A 23153-nucleotide genomic window follows, 5' to 3' on the forward strand; every position below is an offset into this window, starting at 1 on the left:
TCTATATCATTAATTCTTTCTTCTGCCTCATTTATCCTAGCATTGAGAGCCTCCATTTTTGATTGCACCTCATTAATAGCTTTTTTGATTTCAACTTGGTTAGATTTTAGTTCTTTTATTTCTCCCGAAAGAGCTTTTATATCTCCCGAGAGGGTTTTTCTAATATCTTCCCTGCCTTTTTCGAGCCCGGCTAGAACCTTGAGAATCGTCATTCTGAACTCTAGATCTGACATATTACCAATGTCTGTATTGATTAGGTCCCTAGCCTTTGGTACTGCCTCTTGTTCTTTTTTTTTGTGGTGAATTTTTCCACCTTGTCATTTTGTCCATATAAGAGTATATGAAGGAGCAAGTAAAATACTAAAAGAGTGGCAACAAACCCAGGAAAATATGCTTTAGCCAAATCAGAAGAGATCCCAAATCGTGACGGGGGAGAAAGGGGATAAAAAAGTTCAGAAAGAAAAAAAAAAAAAAAAAGAAAAGAAACAATTAAAAAAGAAAACCAATAAAGAAAAAAATATAAAAAGAAAAAAATATATATATTTTAGATAAACTATTTAAAAAACGTTAAAAAAGAAAAGGGTAAAAGTTAAAAAAAATTAGCAGAAGAAGAGAAAAAAAATTGAAAAAGAAAAAAAAATTAAATTAACTGCAAGGCTAAAGAATCATGGGGAGAAAGCCATGAGTTCCGTGCTTTGCTTTCTCCTCCTCTGGAATTCTGCTGCTCTCCTTGGTATTGAAACTGCACTCCTTGGTAGGTGAACTTGGTCCTGGCTGGCTTTCTTGTTGATCTTCTGGGGGAGGGGCCTGTTGTAGTGATTCCCAAGTGTCTTTTCCCCAGGCGTAGTTGCACCGCCCTTACCAGGGGCCGGGCTGAGTAATCCGCTCGGGTTTGCTTTCGGGAGCTTTTGTTCCCTGAGCGCTTTCCATAGAGTTCCGGAGGACGGGAATGAAGATGGCGGCCACCCAGTCTCCGGCCCGGAGGAGCCGAGAGCCCGGGGCCCCACTCCTAAGTGTGCCCTCAGAGAACAGGGCCTCAGAGAACAATCACCCTGCCTCTGGCAGTGCTCCGAGCTGACCGAGCCTGCGACTGGTTCAAGGTAACCCCGAGCTTAGAGCTCACTCCTCGGCTCTGTCTCTGTAGCCGGCTTCCCCATTCTAATACCTGTAAGCTCTGTGACCCTCAGACACCCCCCGATCCTTCTGTGACCCTGCGGGACCCGAGGCTACGCTGACCCCGCATGGGCTTCACACCGGTCAAGCCTCTGGAGCGATGTCCCTCAGCGGAGCAGACTTTTAAAAGTCCTGATTTTGTGCTCCGTTGCTCCGCCGCTTGCCAGGAGCCGGCCCCTCCCCCCGCGGTCTATCTTCCCGTCGCTTTGGATTCACTTCTCCGCCAGTCCTACCTTTCAGTAAGTGGTTGATTTTCTGTTTCTAGAATTGCTGTTCTTCTCTTCGATCTCCCGTTGGATTTGTAGGTGTTTGCAATCTTTAGATAAGCTATCTAGCTGATCTCCCGCTACCTGAAGTAGTCTCAGCCTGCTACTTCTCCGCCATCTTGACTCCTCTCCTTCCAGAAAGCTTTTTTGATTTCTTTTTTATTCATAAGACTTAGAACAGAATAGTTTATTGAAGTAATTTCTAGCTCAGGTTGGGTAGGGAAGATAACACCTCTCAGCACATTCATTTTTAACCTGAAGGTGGGTATGTTTAGGACATATTTAATTGTCCAAAATTAGATAAGTTAATCATTGAATAGATAAGTAAAATTAACTGCCTTTTTCTTACACCTGGGACTGTAAGAAAATATGCTTACAGAATCCAGGCATTTCTCTTTCAAGAAATATGCATTTACATATATATATATTTCCCTTTGATACATGATGTAACTGCTTCTGAAACATTATTTGTGTCTCTTATTCAAAGACGGAAGTCTTGTAGATTAGTTTATATTCAAAAAATCACCCCAACCATTGCCCAGGGATAAGTACTTTTATAATGTCTCTTGCTTTTGCTGTCATTACAAAGGAGCCAGCTACAAACTGATCTGTTTACTTGAAAATTGTATCCAAAGCATAGGCCTTAACTTTTCCTGGATTATTTTTCCCCTAAAGACAACCCAGTAATATATGACTCGTCTATGATTGCCTCATGACAATGTTTTAAAGAGAACTAGAATGAAGATGGTTTAGTGGATAGGTGATGTTGGTTTGTCCAACATTTTGTTATTCTTGCTGGCTTCATCAGAGCACTTTCAGTTAATGAACAAGATGATATTCTTTCCTTTATGATGATAATTGGTTATGGTGATAGGAAATAATGATTTTTAAGACTATTCATCATATAGTGTATATTCTATCAGATAACCTGAGATAAGTCAGCAGATAATCTTAGAAAATATCCCAAAGATATTCAGATTAAAATAAAATTTGGATATAGGAATAAGCACTTAAAATCTACATGAAAATGAGGTAAATAAACAATAAAATAGTATCTTGTATTAGTGAGCATTTACTATGTGCCAACATTACTTTTACTCCTTTATGTCTAACAAATTGCTTCATCCTTATACCTACATTTTTTAATAACCTATAGTTTAAAAAATTTTGGATATCAATTGCTATTCCAAATTCAAAGATGGACAAACTGAAGCATGGGAATATTAAATAATTTGTACTAAGGTCACATTCCTAATGTGAAAGATAAAAGATATTGTCATTAATGTTGGAAATAAACATAAAAATGACAGATACTTAGCATTGGTCAGTAAATATGTGGCTCTGTGACTAAAGTAGTTCTTACACTGAATGTTGGGTCTGTTAGTAACTCATGCATGAACTTAAGAGTACATTTATTTTTAACAAATACAAAATGAGAATAAAAAGATCTTCCTCACAAAGTCAATCTGAGTATATATTATAAAATTGTATAGAAAATAGAAAGACACATCCTAGCTCATTACAAATGACCAGTATAAGTTATCTATATTTGTTCTTACACCAGTTAGTATCAATAAACTCACAGCTGTGCTCCCTCATAAGGAAAAAATAGTATCTCGTTCTCAGAATTTTATATGTAGTAGTGTAATAACATGCCATTTAGACTCCCAACTTGTTTTTATTAAAAGGAATAAATGTCATGAAATCAACTCATCTGGTGTGTGTGTGTGTGTGTGTGTGTGTGTGTGTGTGTATGTGTGTATGTGGGGGGTGTGTATGTGTATCTATCTTGTGCATTTAATTTTTATACCAAGTACAATTGCTCAACTCTTGAGTTTACATTTAAAATTTTTGTTGTTGGTTGTTTTAACATTTTAGTTTTGCTTTCGTGGAATCTGCCAAGAAGCCAGTGACTACCCAGGTAGACTAAATTGTCGGTCAGAAGTAAATTGCAGTGGACATGGAGTATGTATTATTTCCTCTATTTTTACATATAGTATTTAAAATCCATGTCAGTAACTTTTTCCAGGATAGTAATAAGGTTCAGAATTATTTGATGTGGAAATTTCTTTTAGAAATTACTGTTAGATATGGAAAATGATTCTATTATGTATACATATACATAAGATTTATGTGTTTAGATTATTATTGGCCTCATGAACTGATAAACTTTGAACTTTGTACAAAAGTGTAGTATGCAACATATTACAGTATGAAATTTTGGAAATGGGTTTATTGAAGATTATGAACATATGTTTATACATGCTTATATAAATTTTGCTTGTAATTGAATGTATGTGTACTGATATGTTTAAACACATACACTTAATATACTTATATTACACATATGACTTATAATCTAATGTTTTTATGAGAGCAGAATTTCTTGTTCATTCAGATCTCTTTTGTCCTTTAATATCTTCAATTTATTTCTGTGTATGTCTCTTCTATATTTGAAAACTCATTTGCCAATGGACTTTTAGATTATGTCAAATTTTTACTTAGCTAATGTAAATAATGGTATAATGGACATTGTTGTACATTCACCCTTGGACAATTACCTGATTTCTTAAATTGTTAGCAATGAAATCTGATGGGTCAAATTTATGCAACATTTAAATTTTCATAAATATTATGTTTTTTTAGAAATATACCAGATTTGCTCTCACCTATCATGAACAAAAATGTGCATTTTCTCAAATTCTAGCCATACTAGCTTCTTAGTTTTTAAAATCTCTTCTCACGGGCGCCTGGGTGGCTCAGTGGGTTGAAGCCTCTGCCTTCGGCTCAGGTCATGATCTCAGGGTCCTGGAATCGAGCCCCACATCGGGCACTCTGCTCAGCGGGGAGCCTGCTTCCTCATCTCTATCTGCCTGCCTCTCTACTTGTAATCTCTATCAATTAAATAAATAAAATCTTAAAAAAATTAAAAAATAAAATAAAATAAAATCTCTTCTCACAGCTAAATATATTGTTAATTTGCATTTAGTTAAGAAATAAAGACACAGTTCTTAAGCATGTATGTATCCTCATATTGTCATTTACATTTCTATTTGTCCATTTACATTCTATTTGTCCATTGCGAAATTAGCTGCTAAGGTGTAGAAATTTTGTAAATTTTTCCAAGAGTGCATTTGGCCTTAACTTTGTGGCTAGTGTCTGCTGCCATATTGATGTTTCATATTTTAAATAATAATCCAGGAAAAAACTGACCTTCCTGCATGTTTTTGTATCAAAATTCTCTCCCAAATTGCTAACATGTCCTATCATTAGCAGTTTCTTTTCTGTTTCTTTCCTTTCTTGTTTAGTTTAAATTTAATTTCTGCATGAATATACTTCTAGATCCTCTCTTCTGCTTCTGACCCTTTTGGTTCATCCACCAGATCAGATTTATAGGTGTTTTCTAGCCTTCCTATTTCTAGCAAAATACATTTTGGTATCTATGTCTGGATAAGCAAGCTTTTTCCTTTACAATCCCCCCCCCCCATTTTTTGTAAAAGTTGACTCTTATCACAGACATTTTTAAAAAATCTAGCACAATTGATAATATAAGTCAACTCTCTTAATTTCATAATTTTGAGCTTCATAATTTCTATGCCTTTTTAGAATAAGGTATTTTCATTGTATCAGTGTGTTATCTATTGTTATTTAAAAAGACAAAAGACAAATAAGTATCTATGACATTGAAAAGATACTGCAAAGACACTTATTATATTATATTTTATTGTAAAAATTATTTTCCACATTAAAATAAAAAACTAATGAATCAGCGATCATATTTTAATAACATATATTGACTAACAGTCACAAATAAGGCATTTAATTTTTGTATTATACCTAAAATGTTCTAATTTTTTGTTTGTTTTTTGTTTTAGGTTTGCAATAATAAGCTTCATTGTCACTGTGATGTTGGGTATTCTCCTCCACATTGTGAACCAGCACCAGCATCACCAGGAGGAAGTTATGATGATGGGTTTTGGTTTGCCCATAGTTAGTATCGAGATCAGTGTGCTTCAGTAGAGCTTTCTGTACTTATAGAAATGGTCTCCACTGACCATGTGGCTATCGAGCACCTGACATGTTGATAGTACAACTAGAGGGTTAAAATTTCCTTTTTATTTTACTTTGTTTAATTTAAATTCCAGTAGCCATTTGTGGCCAGTGACAACTATATTAAACAGTACAGCTCCAGATCATACTGTCAATCAAAACTTTGCATATGCTTTTAGTTCCAATCAAGAAATGAATATGCTAATAGGCCTCCCTTTAATTTTAACCATGGTTCCCAAAACATTTCTGTTTATACAGCAGAGTTTTTTAGATAAGTATGATTAAATTACAGAATAGGGGAAAGTTTTATTATATACTCTGTATATTCCGAGGATGTTAACGATTTTAACATGTTAGTCACATCTTTCAAATGACCATTCTATTTAAAGGTAAAAATAACAAAATCTGTACTCATAGCATATGGATAGTAGATGGTATGAAACACTGGTGAACATTCACGAATATTTGTTCATTTTCTTCATAGTGTATTCATTTTTTCTAAATATTACAATGTAAAAATCTCATAAGAATATAATTCCATTAATGTCTTTCCATTTTTTATGTTTCTGTAATTATGCATACATATTTATATAAACCTGATAATACACCATTATATTTGCTTTAAACAGCCAATGGAAAGTTAAAGATTTTTTAATATAAATATTTCCATTTACCTATCAATTTACTGTTTGCAAGGGCTTTTTGGTTCTTCCAGCACATTCAAATTTCCATGTGTGTCATTTTCTTTCTCACTGACAAACTTCCTTTACATATATCTATATCTGTATCTATCTACCTACCTACCTTGTGGTGACCAATTATTCTCAGCTTTTGTCTTTAAAATGTTTTATAAAAATGTCTCAAATTGTGAAGTGTATTTTAACTGGAAGTAGAATTCTGCATTGAGAATTTTACTTTCAGCAGTTCAAAGGTATAATTCAATTGTATCCTTAGTCTCATTTTAGGTCTTTATCTATTTTGAATTTGTTTTTGTGTATGTTATCTGAAAGTGGTTCATTATCATTCCTCTGCATGTTGCTGTCCAGTACTCCCAATACCATTTGTTGAGGAGACTTTTTTCCATTGGATATCCTTTCCTTCATTGTTGAAGATTAGTTGACCATAGAGTTGTGGGTTCATTTCTGGGTTCTCTATTCTTTTCCACTGATGTATGTTAGTGTCTGTTTTTGTGCCAGTACCATACTTTCTTTGTACAGCTTTGTAATGTAGCTTGAAGTCTGGAATTGTGATACCTCCAGGGTTGCTTTTCTTTTCCAAGATTGCTTTGGTTGTTTGGGGTCATGTGGCTCCATACAAATTTTATGGTTGGTTGTTCTAGCTCTGTGAAAAATCCTGTTGGTATTTTGATAGGGATTGCATTAAATGTATAGATTGCTTTGGGTAGTATAGAGATTTTAACAATACTTGTTATTCCAATCCATGAGCCTAGAATGGTTTTCCCTTTGTATCCTTTTCAATTTCTTTCATCAGTGTTCTATAGTTTTCAGAGTATACAGGTCTTTCCCATTTTTGTTTAGGTTTATTGCTAGGTATCTTATTGTTTTTGATGTAATTGTAAATGTGTCAGTTCCTTGATCTCTATCTGATTCTTCATTATTTTTTATAGGAATGCAATAGATTTCTGTATGTTGATTTTATATACTGCAATTTTGCTGGATTCCTGTATCAGTTCCAGGAACTTTAGGGTGGAATCTTTGGGTTTTCTTCATAGAGTATCATGTGTCTGTAAATAGTGAAAGTATGACTTCTTCCTGGGTGATTTGGATGACTTTTATTTCTTTTTGTTCTGTGATTTCAGAGTCTAAGACTTCTTGTACTATATTAAATAAAAATGCTAAGAGTGGACATAATTGTCTTGTTCCATTGAGAATAATATTAGCTGTATATCTGTAGTCTTTGTCCTTTATGATGTTGAGATATATTCCATCTCTGTCCATTTTGTTGAGGGTTTTTAATCAATAATGTATGCTGTACTTTGTCAAATGCTTTTCTGAATCTATTGAGAGGATCATATGGTTCTTATCCTTTCTTTTATTAATGTGGTATCTCATGTTCATTGATTTGCAAATAATGAACCATCCCTGTAGCTAAGAAATAAATCCCACTTTATTGTGGTGAAAAATTCATTTAATGTCTTGTTGAATTCGATTTGCTGGTACCTTCTTGAGAATTTTTGCCTCCATGTTCATCAGGGATATTGGCCTGTAATGTTCCCTTTTAGTGGAGTCTTTGGTTTTGAAATCAAGGTAATGTTGGCCTTATAGAGTGAATTTGAAAACTTTCCTTCCCTTCCTATTTTTTGGAACAGTTTGAGAAGTATAGGTATTAATTCTTCTTTAAATATCTGGTAGAATTCCCCTGGAAGCCATTTGGCCTTGGACTTTTGTTTGTTGGAAGATTTTTGATTACAGATTCAGTTTCTTTGCTTGCTAAGGGTGTGTTCAAATTTTCTGTTTTTTCTAGTTTTAGTTTTAGCAGTTTGTATGTTTCTAGGAATTTATCCACTACTTTTTCCAGATTGCCGTTTCTTGGCATATAACTATTTATAATATTCTCTTATAATTTTTTACATTTCTGTGGTGGTCATTATGATCTCTCTTCTCTCATTTGTGATTTATTTATTTGAGTCCTTTCTCTTTTCTTTTTGATGTGTCTGGTGAGAGGTTTATCAATTTTATTAATTATTTCAAAGAAGCAACTCTTAATTTTCATCAATCTGTTCTACTTTTTTTGTTTGTTTCTCCCTCATTTATTTTTGTTCCAATATTTATTTTTTCTTTTTACTTCTGACTTTAGGTTTCATTTGTTGTTCTTACCTGGCTCATTTAGGTGTAAGGTTAGGTTGTATATTTGAGACTTTTCTTGCTTCTTGAGGTAGGCCTGTATTGCTATATACTTCCCTCTTAGGACTACCTTTGTTGCATCCCAAAGTTTCTGGACTATGTTGTTTTTATTTTCATTTGCTTTGATGTGATTTTTAATTCTTTAATTTCCTGGTTGATCCATTGATTCTTTAGTAAGATGCTCTTTAGTCCCCACCTAGTTGAGTTCTTTCCAAATCTCCTCTTGTGATTGAGTTCAAGTTTCAAAAAATTGTGCTCTGAAAATTTTCAAGGAATAATCCTAATCTTTGGTGGCACTCAAGACCTGATTTGTGACACAGTTTGTGACCTATTCTGGAAAAAGTTCCATGTGCACTTGAGAAGAATGCGTATTCTGTAGCTTTAGGATGGAATGTGCTGAATGTATATGTGAAGTCCATCTAGTCCATTATGTAATTCAATTGCCCTTGTTTTCTTGTTAATCTCTGCTTAGATGGTCTGTCCTTTGCTGTGACGGTATGTTAAAGTCCTCTACTATTATTGTATTATTATCAATGTATTTCTTTAATTTTGTTATTAATTGGTTTAAATAATTGGCTGCTCCCAACTTAAGAGTATAAATATTTACAATTGTTAGATCTTCCTGTTGGATAAACTCTTTATGTATGATATAGTGTCCCTCTTCATCTCTTGTTTCAATCTTGTTTTAAAGTCTAATTTGCCTGATATAAGCATTGCCACCCAGCTTTCTTTTGATGTCCATTAGTGTGATAAATGATTCTCCAACTCTCACTTTCAATCTGGAGGTGTCTTTGGGTCTAAAATGAATCTCTCATAGACAGCATATTGATGGGTCTTGCTATTTTTATCCAATCTGATTCCCTGTGTCTTTTGATTGGAGCATTTAGCCCATTTACATTCAGAGTAAAGTTGAAAGATAGGAATTTGGTGCCATTGTATTACATGTAAAGTTTCCGTTTCTGTATAGTGTCTTTCTTTCTGTTCTATATTACTTTTGGGATCTCTTTGCTTAAAGGATCCATGCCACCTGAGTCTCCAAACCCTCCAGATTCCTGTGGCACAGAGAGGGTCTCTCCATGGTTCTGCTACTTGCTGGGTCCCTGCTTGGAGAGCAGTCGCCTGATCATTCTGCAGTTCAAGGTTAATGGCAACACTGAGGTGAAAGTCCACTCATGGGCTTGCTGATTGCAGCCAGCTTTCAGCTTTGATGCAGGGAACTCTGCTGCACTCAGACACCCTCATTCTCTCTGTGAACCCAGAGATCCTGAGACCATACTGTCCCACCTAAGATTGTGCCCTGCTTTGCTACCTGAGCCCCTTTCATGTAGGATGTCCCTCACTGGTGCAGACTTCTAAAAGTTCCGATTTTGCACTCTGCTGCTATATCCCTTTCCAGCAGCCAGCTGATGGAGGCTTACCCCCACCCCCACAGTTTATCTTCTAATATATTGCCTGGGGTTCGCTTCTCTGGACCTCCTACATTGCAGAAAGTGGTCCCTTTTTCTATTTGTAGAATTACAACAATTCTTTTCTTAGAATCTCCAGCTGATTCACAGGTGTTCAGAATGATTTGAAAGCTAACTAGCTGGATTCCAGGGACCAGATGAAACTAGGGTCCCCTACTCCTCTGTCATCTTCCTCCCACTCTAGAGTCCCTCTCTTATACCTATTTTTTAAATGAAAAATTTATTAAAGAATAATATCAGTTTAATATATTTTAAGTAGAAGTTTATAAAAGGGAATATAATAAAAAATAGAATATAACACATAAAGATTAAATATACATATAATGATTAAATATAAATTTATATTAATTATATATTGAATTGACAAGTATATAATGCTCTTTGGGGGCATAGTCACAGAATATTGGAAAACATTTTTAATTTTTTTACATTTTAAAAAAATTTTGTTTATTTTTTGAAAATACCTTAAAACATAAATTTATTCTATCACCATATTATTTGAATCACAAGTTTTTATATTTCAACTTACTAATAAGCTTTGCATATAATTTTTGATAAGTTAAAATGTACTTTCATGTTTTCAGAGGAAAGTAAAAGCTTACTTAGAAAACAATATGCTGCTCCTCAAAAAAATGGCCTCTTGATCAGTTTCTACATTTTTCTACCCATCCTTATTTTAACTGCCATCATCGCTTTTAAATGGAATAAAATAAGATTTTGGAACAGAGAGGGAACAGTAAGTGAAGAGTAAGTAAATTTATTATTTTTAAAATTAATATTAAAATCCAATTGAGGAAGAATTAAAATTTAGAATATTGCAAGTAGGATTTTAAAGTGCTGAGTTTGGATCTTGGATGAATTGGATTAATATTTAGAAATATTGAGCCTTGGCATATAGCAGTTCTTTTTTCAGATTTCATGGGGAAGTTATTTTTCTTTTTCTTATAGGTTCAGAAATAACTGAAGCTACTTAGTAAATTCACAGTGCCTTTAAATTAAAAGCCATATTGACTACAGTTGCTTTAGTAGACTCTGTCTACCACCTAAGCAACCTCATTTTTTTTTGCATTAACATTCAGTTGTATCAAGGAGATTAATAGAGATAACGAAGTAACTTTTGTGAATAGAATATGTAGAAGGTGAGAAAAATGTAAAAAAAAATATATATATGATAACAAAGGGTGGATACAGATAGGACAATGCCCAATTTACACTTAATATTACTCATATGTTTCATATGTTTCTAAAGCTACTTGAAATGGGGACCACAAAAAGTCTAGTTAACATCTGTCTTCATACCTAGTTACAAAATTTTATTTTCTTTTGATGAGGACTTTTAAGATCTCAAACATGCCATACTTTATTGTTAATTATAATCACCATGCTATACATTATATACATATTACTTAATTGTTTTATAACCAGAAGTTTGTACTTTTGACCTTCATTCATTCATTTCACTCACCCCATACCCCAACCTCTGGTAACCATCAGCATATTCTCTGTATTTATGAGCTTATTTTTTGTTTTAAAAAAATTTAGAGGGATGCTTGGGTGGTTCAGTCAGTTGAGGGTCTGCCTTTGGCTCTGGTGATGATCCCAGGGCCTTGGGATTGAGCCCCACATTGGGCTCCCTGCTTGGCAGGATGTCTGCTTCTACCTCTGCCTGCTGCTCCCCCTGCTTGTACTCTCCCTCTCTGTCAAATGAATAAATATAATCTTTAAAAAAAATTAGATCCCACACATAACTGAGATGATATGCTAGTCGTCTTTCTTCATCCAACTTACTTCACTTACATACAGCTTTTTTTTTTTTAAACCATAACACCATACAAGTCCCATTTTTGCTCAGTCAGTGGATATTTAGGGAAAAAAGAATGTGGAAGTAAGGATAAATAAGTGGGTCACTTTTATATCCTACAGGAAAATGTTTCTTTTCTCATTCATGCAAATAAAGATAACAATGATACAAAACTTCCATCAAAATAAACTCTCAAGAAAATGGACTTATGAGAAACATACCTTAGCATAAAAAAGACCACATATGAAAAACCCACAGCTAACATTATATTCAAAGATGAAACTTTGAAAACTTTTCCTCTAAGATCAGGAGCAAGACAAGGACGTCTGTTCTTGCCACTCTTTTCGACATAGTACTGGAAGTCCTAGGCACAGCAATTAGACAACAGAAAGAAATAAAAAGTATCCAGGTTGGTAAGGAAGAAGTAAAGCTGTCACTATTTGCAGATGACAGGATACTCTACATAGAAAAACCTAAAGACTCAACCAAAACAAATGTTTGAACTAATAAATGAATTTAGCAATGTTGACATATACAATATTAACACACAGAAACCAGTTGTGGTTCTATACACTAATAATGAAGCATCAGAAAAAAATTAAGAAAATAATTCCATATACAATTGGAACAAAAAGAATAAAATGTCTAGGAATAAACTTAACCAGGAAAGTGAAAGACCTTTACTCTGAAAACTATACGACATTGATGAAAGAAACTGAAGATGACACAAATGGAAAGATACTTCATGCCCATGGGTTGGAAGAATTACTATTGTTAAAATATCCATACTACCCAAAGCTGTCTACAGATTAAATACAATCTCCCTCAAACTACAATTGGCATTTTCACAGAACTAGAACAAATAATCCTAGTTTTTATAGAACCACAAAAGACCCCAAAGAGTCAAAGCAGTCCTGAAAAGGAAGAACAAAGCTAGAGGTATGATCCCAGATTTCAAGATACAACTGCAAAGCCATATAATCAAAACTGTATGACTCTGGCACAAAAATGGACACATCAGTAAATGGATTAGACCCAGAAATGGACCCAAAACTATATGGCCAATTAATCTGTGACAAAGGAGGCAAGGATATGCAATGAGAAAATAGTCTTTTCAACAAATGGTGCTGGGGAAACTGGACACCTACACACAAAGAAAAGAATAAAACCACTTCTTTACACCATACACAAAAATAAACTCAAAATGGATGAAAGACCTAAATGTGAGACCTGAAACTGTAAAAATCCTGCAAGAAAATACAGGCAGTAATTTCCTTGACATTGGTAGCAGAAACATTTTTCTAGGTATGTCTCCCCAGATAAAAGAGATAAAAGCAAAAATAAAATATTATGACTACAGCAAAATAAGCTTATGCACAGTGAAATAAACCATCAAGAAAACAGAAAGGAAACCTACTGAGTGTGAGAAGGGATTTGTAAATGATATATTAGATAAGGGGTTAATAACTAAAGTATATAAAGAATTCATACAATTCAACACCAAAAAGCCTCCACAAATAATCTGATTTAAATATGGGCAAACAACTTGAATAGACATTTTTCCAAAGAAGACATACAAATAGCAAACAGACACATGAAAAGATGTTTAGGGAAATGGAACTCAAAACCACAATGAGATATGATCTTACACCTGTCATAATGGTAGAATCAAAAAAAAAAAAAACAAAAAACAAAAAACAAAAAACAAGAAATAAGTATTGGCAAGGATGTAGAGGAAAACAAAACAAAAATCTTGTGGACTGTTGGTGGGAATGTAAATTGGTGCAGCTATTGTGGAAAACAGTATGGAGGTTTCTCAAAAAATTAAAAAAAACTACCTGGAGACTTATTAAGTTAAATGAAATAAGTCAGACTGAGAAAGACAAATACCATATGATACCACATAAATGGAAAAAAATATTGAATAAACAGAAAGCAGAATTAGATCTGTAAATACAGAGAACAAATTGTTGGTTGTCAGAAGGGAGTGAGGTGGAGGGTTTGCTAAAATGGGTGAAAGGAAGAGGAAGATGTGGGCTTCTAGTAATGGAATTAATAAGACGAGGCAATAAAAGGCACAGCATAGAGAATACAGTGTAATGCTATAATTGGACAGATGGTAGCTACACGTGTGGTGAATATAGCATAATGCATAAACTTGTCAAATCACTAAGCAGTACACCTGAAACTAATGTCACATTTTGTGTCAACTGTAGTCCAAAAAGACAGGAAAAAAAATTACAAGGTTTTCTAACCCTAAAGTAATGTCATTTTTTTTTTTACAGATCTGTATCAGGAGACAGCAGTAGCAACAGCAACCAGTCATCAAGTTAAAGGTAATTTGAGGGATCAAATTAGTAAATTGATAAAATTCATAAACTACTTTAAAAATTTTAACAATACCTTGGTGTAAAAAAGCTATTATTCCATGTTCCAGCATCTTGATTTCTACTTATCAATATCACATACTAAGACAAAGACTAAAACAAAGCATTTGATAATTTTGTTTTACATTAATTTACAAATAATTAATGTTAGTTAATATTAGCCAGAGGTTTATTTTATTTTAAAGATTTTATTTATTTATTTGACAGAGAGAGTGATCACAAGTAGGCAGAGAGGCAGGTAGAGAGAGAGGAGGAAGCAGGCTCCCTGCTGAGCAGAGACCCCAATGTGGGGCTCGATTCCAGGACCCTGGGATCATGACCTGAGCCGAAGGCAGAGGCTTAACCCACTGAGCCACCCAGGCGCCCCTAGCCAAAGATTTATTAACCAACATTTTTATGATAAGAAATGACTTTAAAGAGATTCTAAATATGCTCCTAAAATATTAATGAACGATCATGCATCCTGCTTCCACAGGTAAGTTTCTAATTTGGTAGATTTAGACAGATTGACTTACAACATTTATATTTCTTCCTCACTAAAGCTCCATGGTTCTTGTTATCCTTATTTTAGAAATGAGGAAAGAGACATAAAAAAACTTAAATAATTATGTGTATAAAATTTTAGTAAATTTTGGAGCTGGAATTTCATTTAAGACAACCAAACTCTAGGGTTTAACTCTTAAGAATTCACAATTTGACACATATAACCTGATATATGTCTGGTGATGGAAAATGAAATTGACATTTATTGAAGATCTGTTAGGTGCAAGGCAAAATGATAAATGCATTGTCCTCCAGGTTAGAAAGACAATTCTTTATTGTAAAATGGGATAAAGTTGGCATTTATATATATTCAACATACATATCCATAAATTGTTGGTATAAGTACATATATACGTTTGTGTACCTATATATTCAAATTTATAAGCCATATACATAAAGAAATGCTAGTTTTGACATAATAGACCTATCACTGGGAGTAAATGGAAAAATTAAAAATTCAGCCATTAGTGAAATCAAGAGTTCATCCAATTATCTCTTTGCCATTCCTCCATATTTTACTTTGATGGAGAGTTAGGTCAATGGATCTCTGTTTCCCATCTGCTACCAGAGAAGACATTTACAAATACTACCCTACATGTAAAATGGTCTTATTTCTCAGTAAGGGTAAATTGGAGAGTTGGTGGTGAGGAAGGAGCTGGATAGACGTTTTGAATATGATTGAAAGAGTGAGCCCTATTCAGCAAGGGATTTGTAAGCAGAGAGTTGGAGGAGGTGCAAGTATTTACCCAGTTTAGATATCTGAAAGTAGGTACTTGACTTTCCAGGATCAACTCACAGGAGGCTTTTACTAAAATGTAAAGGGTACAGTGCAGCTAAGAGAAGGCAAGCAACCAAGAGACACCACAGAGACACCTTATGCACAAGGCCTCAGGTTTCCTTATTTTAAATTGTAAACAGCCCATTACAAATCTCACTGCCATTGTCTTGGCAAAAAGTGACACCAGGCATCCAGGCTTTCCCAGAGAGAAAGACAAAGTTTTTCCATTCCAGCTGTAAATCAACTCTTTCTGATACAGGCGTAGAGCTGGCAGAGGTATGCATGCATACATCTGGGCAGGAGCTTTCCAAGCACGTGAATGATCCAATGAAAAAATAAGTCAGGAATATTTGATGAATAAAAGTGATGTTAGTTTAGCTGGAGTAGAGTTAGTAGGCAGCTTGTGGTAGCAAGTCAGACAGTAAAACTCCTGTAGACTGTGGGAAGTCTTGGGGGCCACCTGTGTTTTATTTTCAGTGAAAGGGGGAAATCACTGGAGAATGAAAGTTTCAAGCCTATGACTTCCACCTTTAAAGGCTGGTTTGTTAAAGGATGAATAAAATAAAAGTCTGGTTTGTTGAAAATAGTCTGTATAATGACAAGAGTAGAAGTAGAGAAACCAGTTAGTGGTGAAACTACTGCCATGATGCAGGAGGGAAGGGGCGGTACCTCTGATCAGGGATAGTAAAGATGGTCTTAGGAATAAAATTTGAAGGTGACCAACAGAATGAATTGACAGTTTGAATATAAAGTAAAAAGAAAAGTGCTTAAATAATGTTTATTGATAAAGCAACAAGATCATCATAGTTAAATACAAATGCAGACTTGTTTTAAAATGTGTGCTTTTAATAAATTTAAAAATTTACATTAAAATTTATGAACATTATGAGAGAAGCTCTGCAAAGGTAATGGTGAGCCAAGACAAGTATCTGGTATGCCCTAACAAGTAGTTTGTTTTCTCATCTGTGAGGAAGTATTTTTCCTATAAAGTGTTTTTGAAGTGGTAAGGGAATGATTCAGCACAACATAGTTTGCTTTTTACAAACATTACTGGGATAAAGTAGGGAAAAAGTCAGTCAGACCCAGTAAGAACCAGAGGCTAGTGAAACAGCTATGAGACTAACGAATACACAGAAACGCAGGAGGACGCAGGATCCGGTAAGAGGAAAAGAACAGGAAAGTTTGGGGAGATATAACAGAGGTAGACTCAATTGAAGGGGTGACTGGATGGATATATTTTGGTAAAAATACAAGAGAACTGCAAAGACTTAAATATTTCTGACACAATGGATGACAACACCTTTTAGTCATGACATATTGTGTAGCTACATCAGCACCAGTTTGTGTTGGAGTGATGAGGTGGAGGTGGTGAACAATGAGTTGGTTTTGAATATGTGTATGTATGTGAGACACCTGTTGGAAATGCACAGAGGACTTCTGGAAGTACTCTTTCTCTGAAGATAAAAATAAACTAATAGTTATTATTTACTCCTTCACATATTTTTATTCTTCTTTTCCTCTGTTTCTTTGCTCATGATATCCTTTTATCTGTGTGAATTGTTGAAACTGTGTAAATGAAATGCATGTGACTACCGCTTTATTGTATTTCCCTTTACTGGAGCACAAACATAGACTGTGACACTATACACAGTGCTCTATATGTTAATTACTTGCTACACCTGTAGTTGCATCATAAAATTAGATAGCTTTTATTAACAACTAAAATTTAGTATTTCTTTTTTTCTATACTTGTTTCACAACAGTGACTAAATGATGTCAAAAAGCCAAAGATTGGAGAAAGAATGTTATAAAGATGTTCATTGTTAACAGCTTTGCTCTGAGTGTGAAAAAAAATCTGCTCTTCTCTCCTTTTGTTATGGCTTAAAGCTTTCAATTTCACAAACAAAAATAAATCCTGAGAGTGAAAATAAGTAGGCTTGTGTCTGTTGATTCTTCTACCTGCTGTGATCTTCTAGGAAAAAATAAGCAACATTGCCTCTCTTGAACCAGGAAAGCTTATACATCCCAGGCTGTAAGCATACCATTGTTCACTGCTGCTGCCCACCCTCCAATGCCCAGGACCATGCTCGCTGCTCCCTTCTCAGAAGACACCCACAGTCCACACCTTTCCAATAACTCATGGTTCCCTGCCTTATCCATTCCAGGCTTTGGGATATTGAGAGGAAATGATGCTAGGTAAGGCTAGCCCCAGAACCCTCAGATAGTCACTAACATCATTCTGTCTTCAGGGAACTATTTGAACTGAGTTCCTGGTCACAGATAACTGTTGTGTCTCCAGGTGATACTTCCTTGGCCTCAGATAAATTGAGATCTAGGATATATCTTTGTCCTTTGGGGGAGCCCAGACTTATTACTCATTTTTCACTAAGCTGAGCTTTTCTGGGTAGGATTTTCTTGCTTCAGTGCCCTCTGCCCCATCTTCCTCTTACTAGATGAGTGTACTTCTGCATACCTCAAGACATTGATGGATAAGGGAACCATCACACTAGCTGTAGTCTAATGAGAACCTACAGAGTTTCCATTAATAAATAAAGATTCTTTTCTCCTGATTCAAGGGTGGGTGTACCTCACCACAGAGACCAAGAGATTCCTTTTCCAAATGTCCATTAACTGATAAATGGATAAACATTGTATGCATAGTGATCTATGCATGCAATGAATACTACTCAGTCATAAAAAGGAATGAAACCCTGACACCTCTATAAATTGGGTGAACCTTTGAAATCATTATGCTAAGTGAATAAAGCCAGTCACAAAACCCATATGTTATTCATTGCTATGAAATACCCAGAATGGGGACATCTATAGAAACAAAGTTTAATGATTGTGTAGGGCTGGGGTTGTTTAAGAGGGAGTTAAAGACTTGGGGTGAGGGGTGGTGATAGCACACATCTGTGACTATATGAAAAATCCTAAAATTATTCAATGTACACATTAGTGGGTGAATTGTGTGGGGAAAAAGGTACATATCAGGATGATTCTATCATAACTTTCCTTCATCTTCATTGCCACTAACTTACTTTAGGTCATTATGATCAGTAACCTGCCTTATTTTAATAAGAATTTCTGAGGATCCCAGGTATACTACCAACAGGTCCAAGTTTTAATCCTGACAGGAATTTGATGTTCCAACTGTTCACACAATTCATCCTTGCAAAAGGTGTACTGGGATAAAAGAAGGTATAGATGAGAGGTGCATAGAAGTTGAGTTAGGTTTTGGGTATGTATGGTTTAAGATTTCTCTTAGAACATACAATGACATTATCTTGTCCACTGGGGACATATTTCCTATTTGCCTCACTGCCCTTCCCACCTCTATAGCTTCCCTGCTTGTGCTTAGAGTAACTGTTAACAAAACACTTAGGTTTCCTTTCCCTTTCTTCAACTAATTACCATCTAATATGTAAGAATAAGCACACAGTTAAAAGTGCTTTTTGATTGTCTTACCCAAGATCAAGTTTAATATTCTTGATTTTTCCTTATTTGCAAAGATAGTAAACTGTGGACTCCAAGAAACCAACAGAGGGTTTTAGAGGGGAAGGGGGTGGGTGATGGGTTGGCCCAGTGATGGGTATTAAGGAGGACACATATTACATAGAGCAGTGGGCTTTATGTAAACAATGAAATGTGGAACACTACATCAAAAACTAATGACATACTGTATGGTGACTAACATAACATAATAAAAATAATAATAAAAATTTGTTGTACAAATTGTTAACATTTCTATTTTCTTCTCTCTCTTCCACCACAGCCAATAAAGCATGCCAGAATACTATAACATGGAGAATCAAAATTACTAAGAACTTCACCAGAAAAGCAAATCATGCTCATTTGCCCCTATGTCACTATTGAAGGGTTTAATCAATGTACCCTTAGCTAGAACAAATCAATTGTATGCAAAGGCATAAGCTTGTTTCTGGTACTTCCTCTTTCTCAACCTGTGGCAGCCAGCTGGGGGCCCTAAGAGTGAGCCAGTATGAGCTGAAACAATGCAGTCCTACTCACAGGGCTGAAGACAGTGTGGTGGACTTCTGAGTACCTCTACCTTCAAGTCTCAGAGCTTTCCAATGGCCTTTAGCCCTGCCATGCTGGTTGTGCTCTAGCCAAGCCTAGTTCCTTCTCTTTACACTGGTCTCTGAACTTGAAAGACCACACACTCACCTGGCAAGACTACTGGTCTCAACCACCTCTTTTTGTCTCCAAGCAGGCCCAGGCTCTACCTGGAGAGAAATTTCCTGTAGCTCTGGGATTCCTACCTCTCCCTTTCTAAATCCTCTGCTAGTTCCTTCCTCTCTGTCTCCATAACCCCCAGGTCAGGACTGAGGAAATTAGTCAAGGTATCCACTCTCTGAATCAAGGGTCAAGAGTGAAGATTGCTGGGACGATGGTGAGTGGGATGACTCCAGCCTCACCTCAGCCCACAGATACTAGATGGCACTAACATCAGTGTAACTCAGAAAACAACCCAAAGACTAATAGAACAAGTTTCACAACTAAATGAAGATAAGAGACCACGTGAAAAAGTGTACGAATTGTGTAGATGTAGTGGGAGAGCTAAGTGGCCCCAAGGGACTGTCAGTGGGAAAGAGGAGCCTGCAAGCATGGAGAAAAAGACTATCCCACTGGGGTGTCCTGATGGGCAAGACAAATCTCCAGAACATTTGGCTTTGAAACCAGAGGGGTTGAATTTCATGAGTTCTTACAACTGACAGAACTTAAAACCTAGAGTTTTAAAAATCAGACTCAGCTCTGGGAGAGCCAGGAGGCAAGGGGAAACTGAACCCTTCACCTTAAACAGATAGCACAATAAATAGCCCTGCGGAGATAACAGCATAGAAGCAGCAGTGTGAAAAACACATGGGACATACAGGAGGGAGAGTTGTTTGCTAATCTTATAGCATATCTTGAAGGAATAGAGGCATTTGGGAGACACTTCTGGGAACAAAGGAGCTGGCAAGTGCCATTTCCTGCCCTTGTCCCCTAGCATAAATACAGGGCCACCAACTAAAACCAGTGCAACTCCAACACTAATTAGCAAACTTGCTAACACTGCATGTCTTGCCCCTCTGCAATTTAGTGGATCCACCCCATAAGATATACTTTTTGCCAGAGCTCATCCAAAGTAGTATCACAAGCCTGGCAGTGGGCAGCCTGGACAGGGCCAACATTACTCCAAAGTGAACCCTTCCCCAGAATGAGGGAAAAATAACCACACACACCAGTCAGACTGCATCCTCAGCAGTGGGCCAGTGGCAGACAGCTGGTCTGAATGCAGGCTCCACCCACCAGTGAAAGCTTTTCAAGAGACAATACAGAGAAAGTACCCTAAGGTTTGCTGCTGAAGCCCAAGTCAGTCCAAAATTGGCCCACTAACACCACAGAGACCAAACACTGCCCACAACTGGTAAAGAGAGCCACTACAGATGACTGGACTGAAGGAAAATGTAGCTTAGCCACAACAGCAGGGTGCATGTAACACACATAGGAGACACCCCTGAAACACCTGGTTCTAGTGAATAGTGGACATTGCACTACAGGGCATTTTATAAGACCATTGCGTTTAAGAGCAGAAAATGTAATAGACTCCTAATACAGAGAAGCAGACACAGAGAGAAAAAATAAGGAGACAGGAATATGTCTAAAATGAAAAAAAAAAAAAAAAGGACAAAATCATAGCAAGAGCCCTAAGCAAAACAGAAATAATATGTCTGATAGAGGATTTAAAGTGATGATCATAAAGATACTCATTGGACTTGAGAAAAGAGTGGAAGACAATAGACCCTTAAAAAAGAGATTAAAAAGAAGAACCAATCAGAGATGAAAAACACAATAGATGTGATTAAAAATATACAACATAAATAGTAGACCAGATGAAGCAGGAAAACGAATCAGCAACATGGAGGACAGAGTAATGGGAAGAGATCAACTGATAAGATGAGAGAAAAAATTATGCAAAAAGGACTCAGCAACCCCATCAAGCATAATAACATTCACATTATAGGGATCCCAGAAGGAGAAGAAAGAGAACAGGAGACAAAATATGTATTTGAAGAAATAATAACAAAACTGTCTGAATCAGGGGAAGGAAACAGAAATTCAGATAGAAAAGTCATGGAGATAACTGAACAAAATCAACCCGAAACATAGTAATATAAAAGTAGTGATGGGATGCCTGGGTGGCTCAATCAATTAAGCATCAACTCTTGATTTCAGCTTAGGTCATGATCTCAGAGTCCTGGTATCAAACCCTGTGTTAAGCTCCAAGCTCAGCTGGGAGTCTGCTTGTGGATTCTCTCCCTCTCTTTTTAAAAAAAATATTACATTTATTTGAGAGAGAAAGAGAAAGAGAGAGCATGTATGTGTGGGAGGGGCAAAGGGACAAGCACACTACCTGCTGAATGGCAAACCTGATGCAGGGCCCAATCCCAGGACCCTGAGATCATGACTTGAGCTGAGGTCAGGTGCTTAACTGGCTGAGCCACCCAGGAACCCTGGATTCTTTCTCCCTCTTCCTCTGCCCTTCTCCCAACTCATGCACACACATGCTCTTTCTCTGTAAAAAAAATAAATAAAAATAAATTAAGAAGTAGAGATAAAGAGAGAATTTTTAAAGCAGCAATAGAAAAGAAGACAGTTACATACAAGGGGAAGCCTCCCACCCCAACCCATAAGGTTATTAACTGATTTTTTTCAGCAGAAACTTTGCAGGCTAAAAAAAAAGTGGCATGATACACTCAAAGTGCTGAAAGGAAAATAATCTGGAGCCAGGAATACTTTATCTAGCAAGACTATCATCCAAGTAGATGGAGAGATAAAGAGTTTCTCAGACTTGGGGTGCCTGGGTGGCTCAGTGGGTTAAAACCTCTGTCTTCAGCTCAGGTCATGATCTCAGGGTCCTGGGATTGAGCCCTGCATTGGGTTCTCTGCTCAGCGGGGAGCCTGCTTCTCTTCCTCCCTGCCACTCTCCACTCTGCCTACTTGTGATCTCTGTCTATCAAATAAATAAATAAAATCTTTATTAAAAAAAGAGTTTTTTGACATGTATATATATACACACATACATGCGCATATATATACATACACACACACACACACACACACACACATATATAAGTAAAGAAAGTAGAAAGATAAAAGCAGTGAAAATATGTATATCTGTGAAAATCAGTCAAGGGACTCACAAAATAAGATGTAAATTGTGACAACATATACTTAAAATGTGGGGGAAGAGGAGGAAAGAATTGGTTTAAACTTAAATGACAATCAACTTAACATATGTAGAAGATGCTATATAGAAACCTAATGGTAACCACAAATAAAAAAACAGTAATGAATGTAATTCAATTACAATTAAGCTACCTCTGGTGGAAAAAATTCTTTGCATAAAAGTTTATTTTCTTTTATTTATTTTTTCTGATTTGTTTCTGTTTGTACATTGTCATTGAATGATCACTTTAAACTTCAAATTCTTTACATCAAATTGCTTGTCAAAAAGTATACGGCAACTATACATGACATGAAACAGTTTCACATGAAGTATTCAGAACCTGTCTACATTTTTTATATTTTATATATGGAATTACTGAAACCGTTTTATTCTGTGATAGAGTATGTTAATGTTCTTTTATTTCTTAGAGTTGACTGCCTTTATCTCTCTTTGTTCCTTTAATCCCTTAATATACCATTTTGGTTTTTTTAGACATATAAAAGATTCTTTTTTCATGAACTTCCATTTTGTCATGATAACCATATATTCTAACACATATGCACACTCATAGAAGCTTGATGGGATTTTTATTGG

The 23153-nt window shown here is 35.8% G+C and overlaps 1 protein-coding gene across 1 annotated transcript in view; it reads left to right on the forward strand.

Annotated features, from left to right (window-relative positions):
- LOC116855373 (A disintegrin and metallopeptidase domain 3-like) overlaps window positions 1-17142 on the forward strand; it is a 113404-nt gene extending 96262 nt beyond the window's left edge. Inside the window, exons 17-21 of the mRNA XM_032838080.1 lie at window positions 3318-3404; window positions 5315-5429; window positions 10404-10566; window positions 13906-13956; window positions 17092-17142. Coding sequence (XP_032693971.1) covers window positions 3318-3404; window positions 5315-5429; window positions 10404-10566; window positions 13906-13954 — 414 coding nt within the window. The 3' untranslated portion in view covers window positions 13955-13956; window positions 17092-17142. The remainder of the gene's footprint in view (window positions 1-3317; window positions 3405-5314; window positions 5430-10403; window positions 10567-13905; window positions 13957-17091) is intronic.
- The last annotated feature ends 6011 nt before the right edge of the window (window positions 17143-23153 follow it).

This window comes from Lontra canadensis, unplaced genomic scaffold (assembly GCF_010015895.1).
Source record: "Lontra canadensis isolate GAN:19392208 unplaced genomic scaffold, GSC_riverotter_1.0 scaffold101, whole genome shotgun sequence".
NCBI lineage: Eukaryota > Metazoa > Chordata > Mammalia > Carnivora > Mustelidae > Lontra > Lontra canadensis.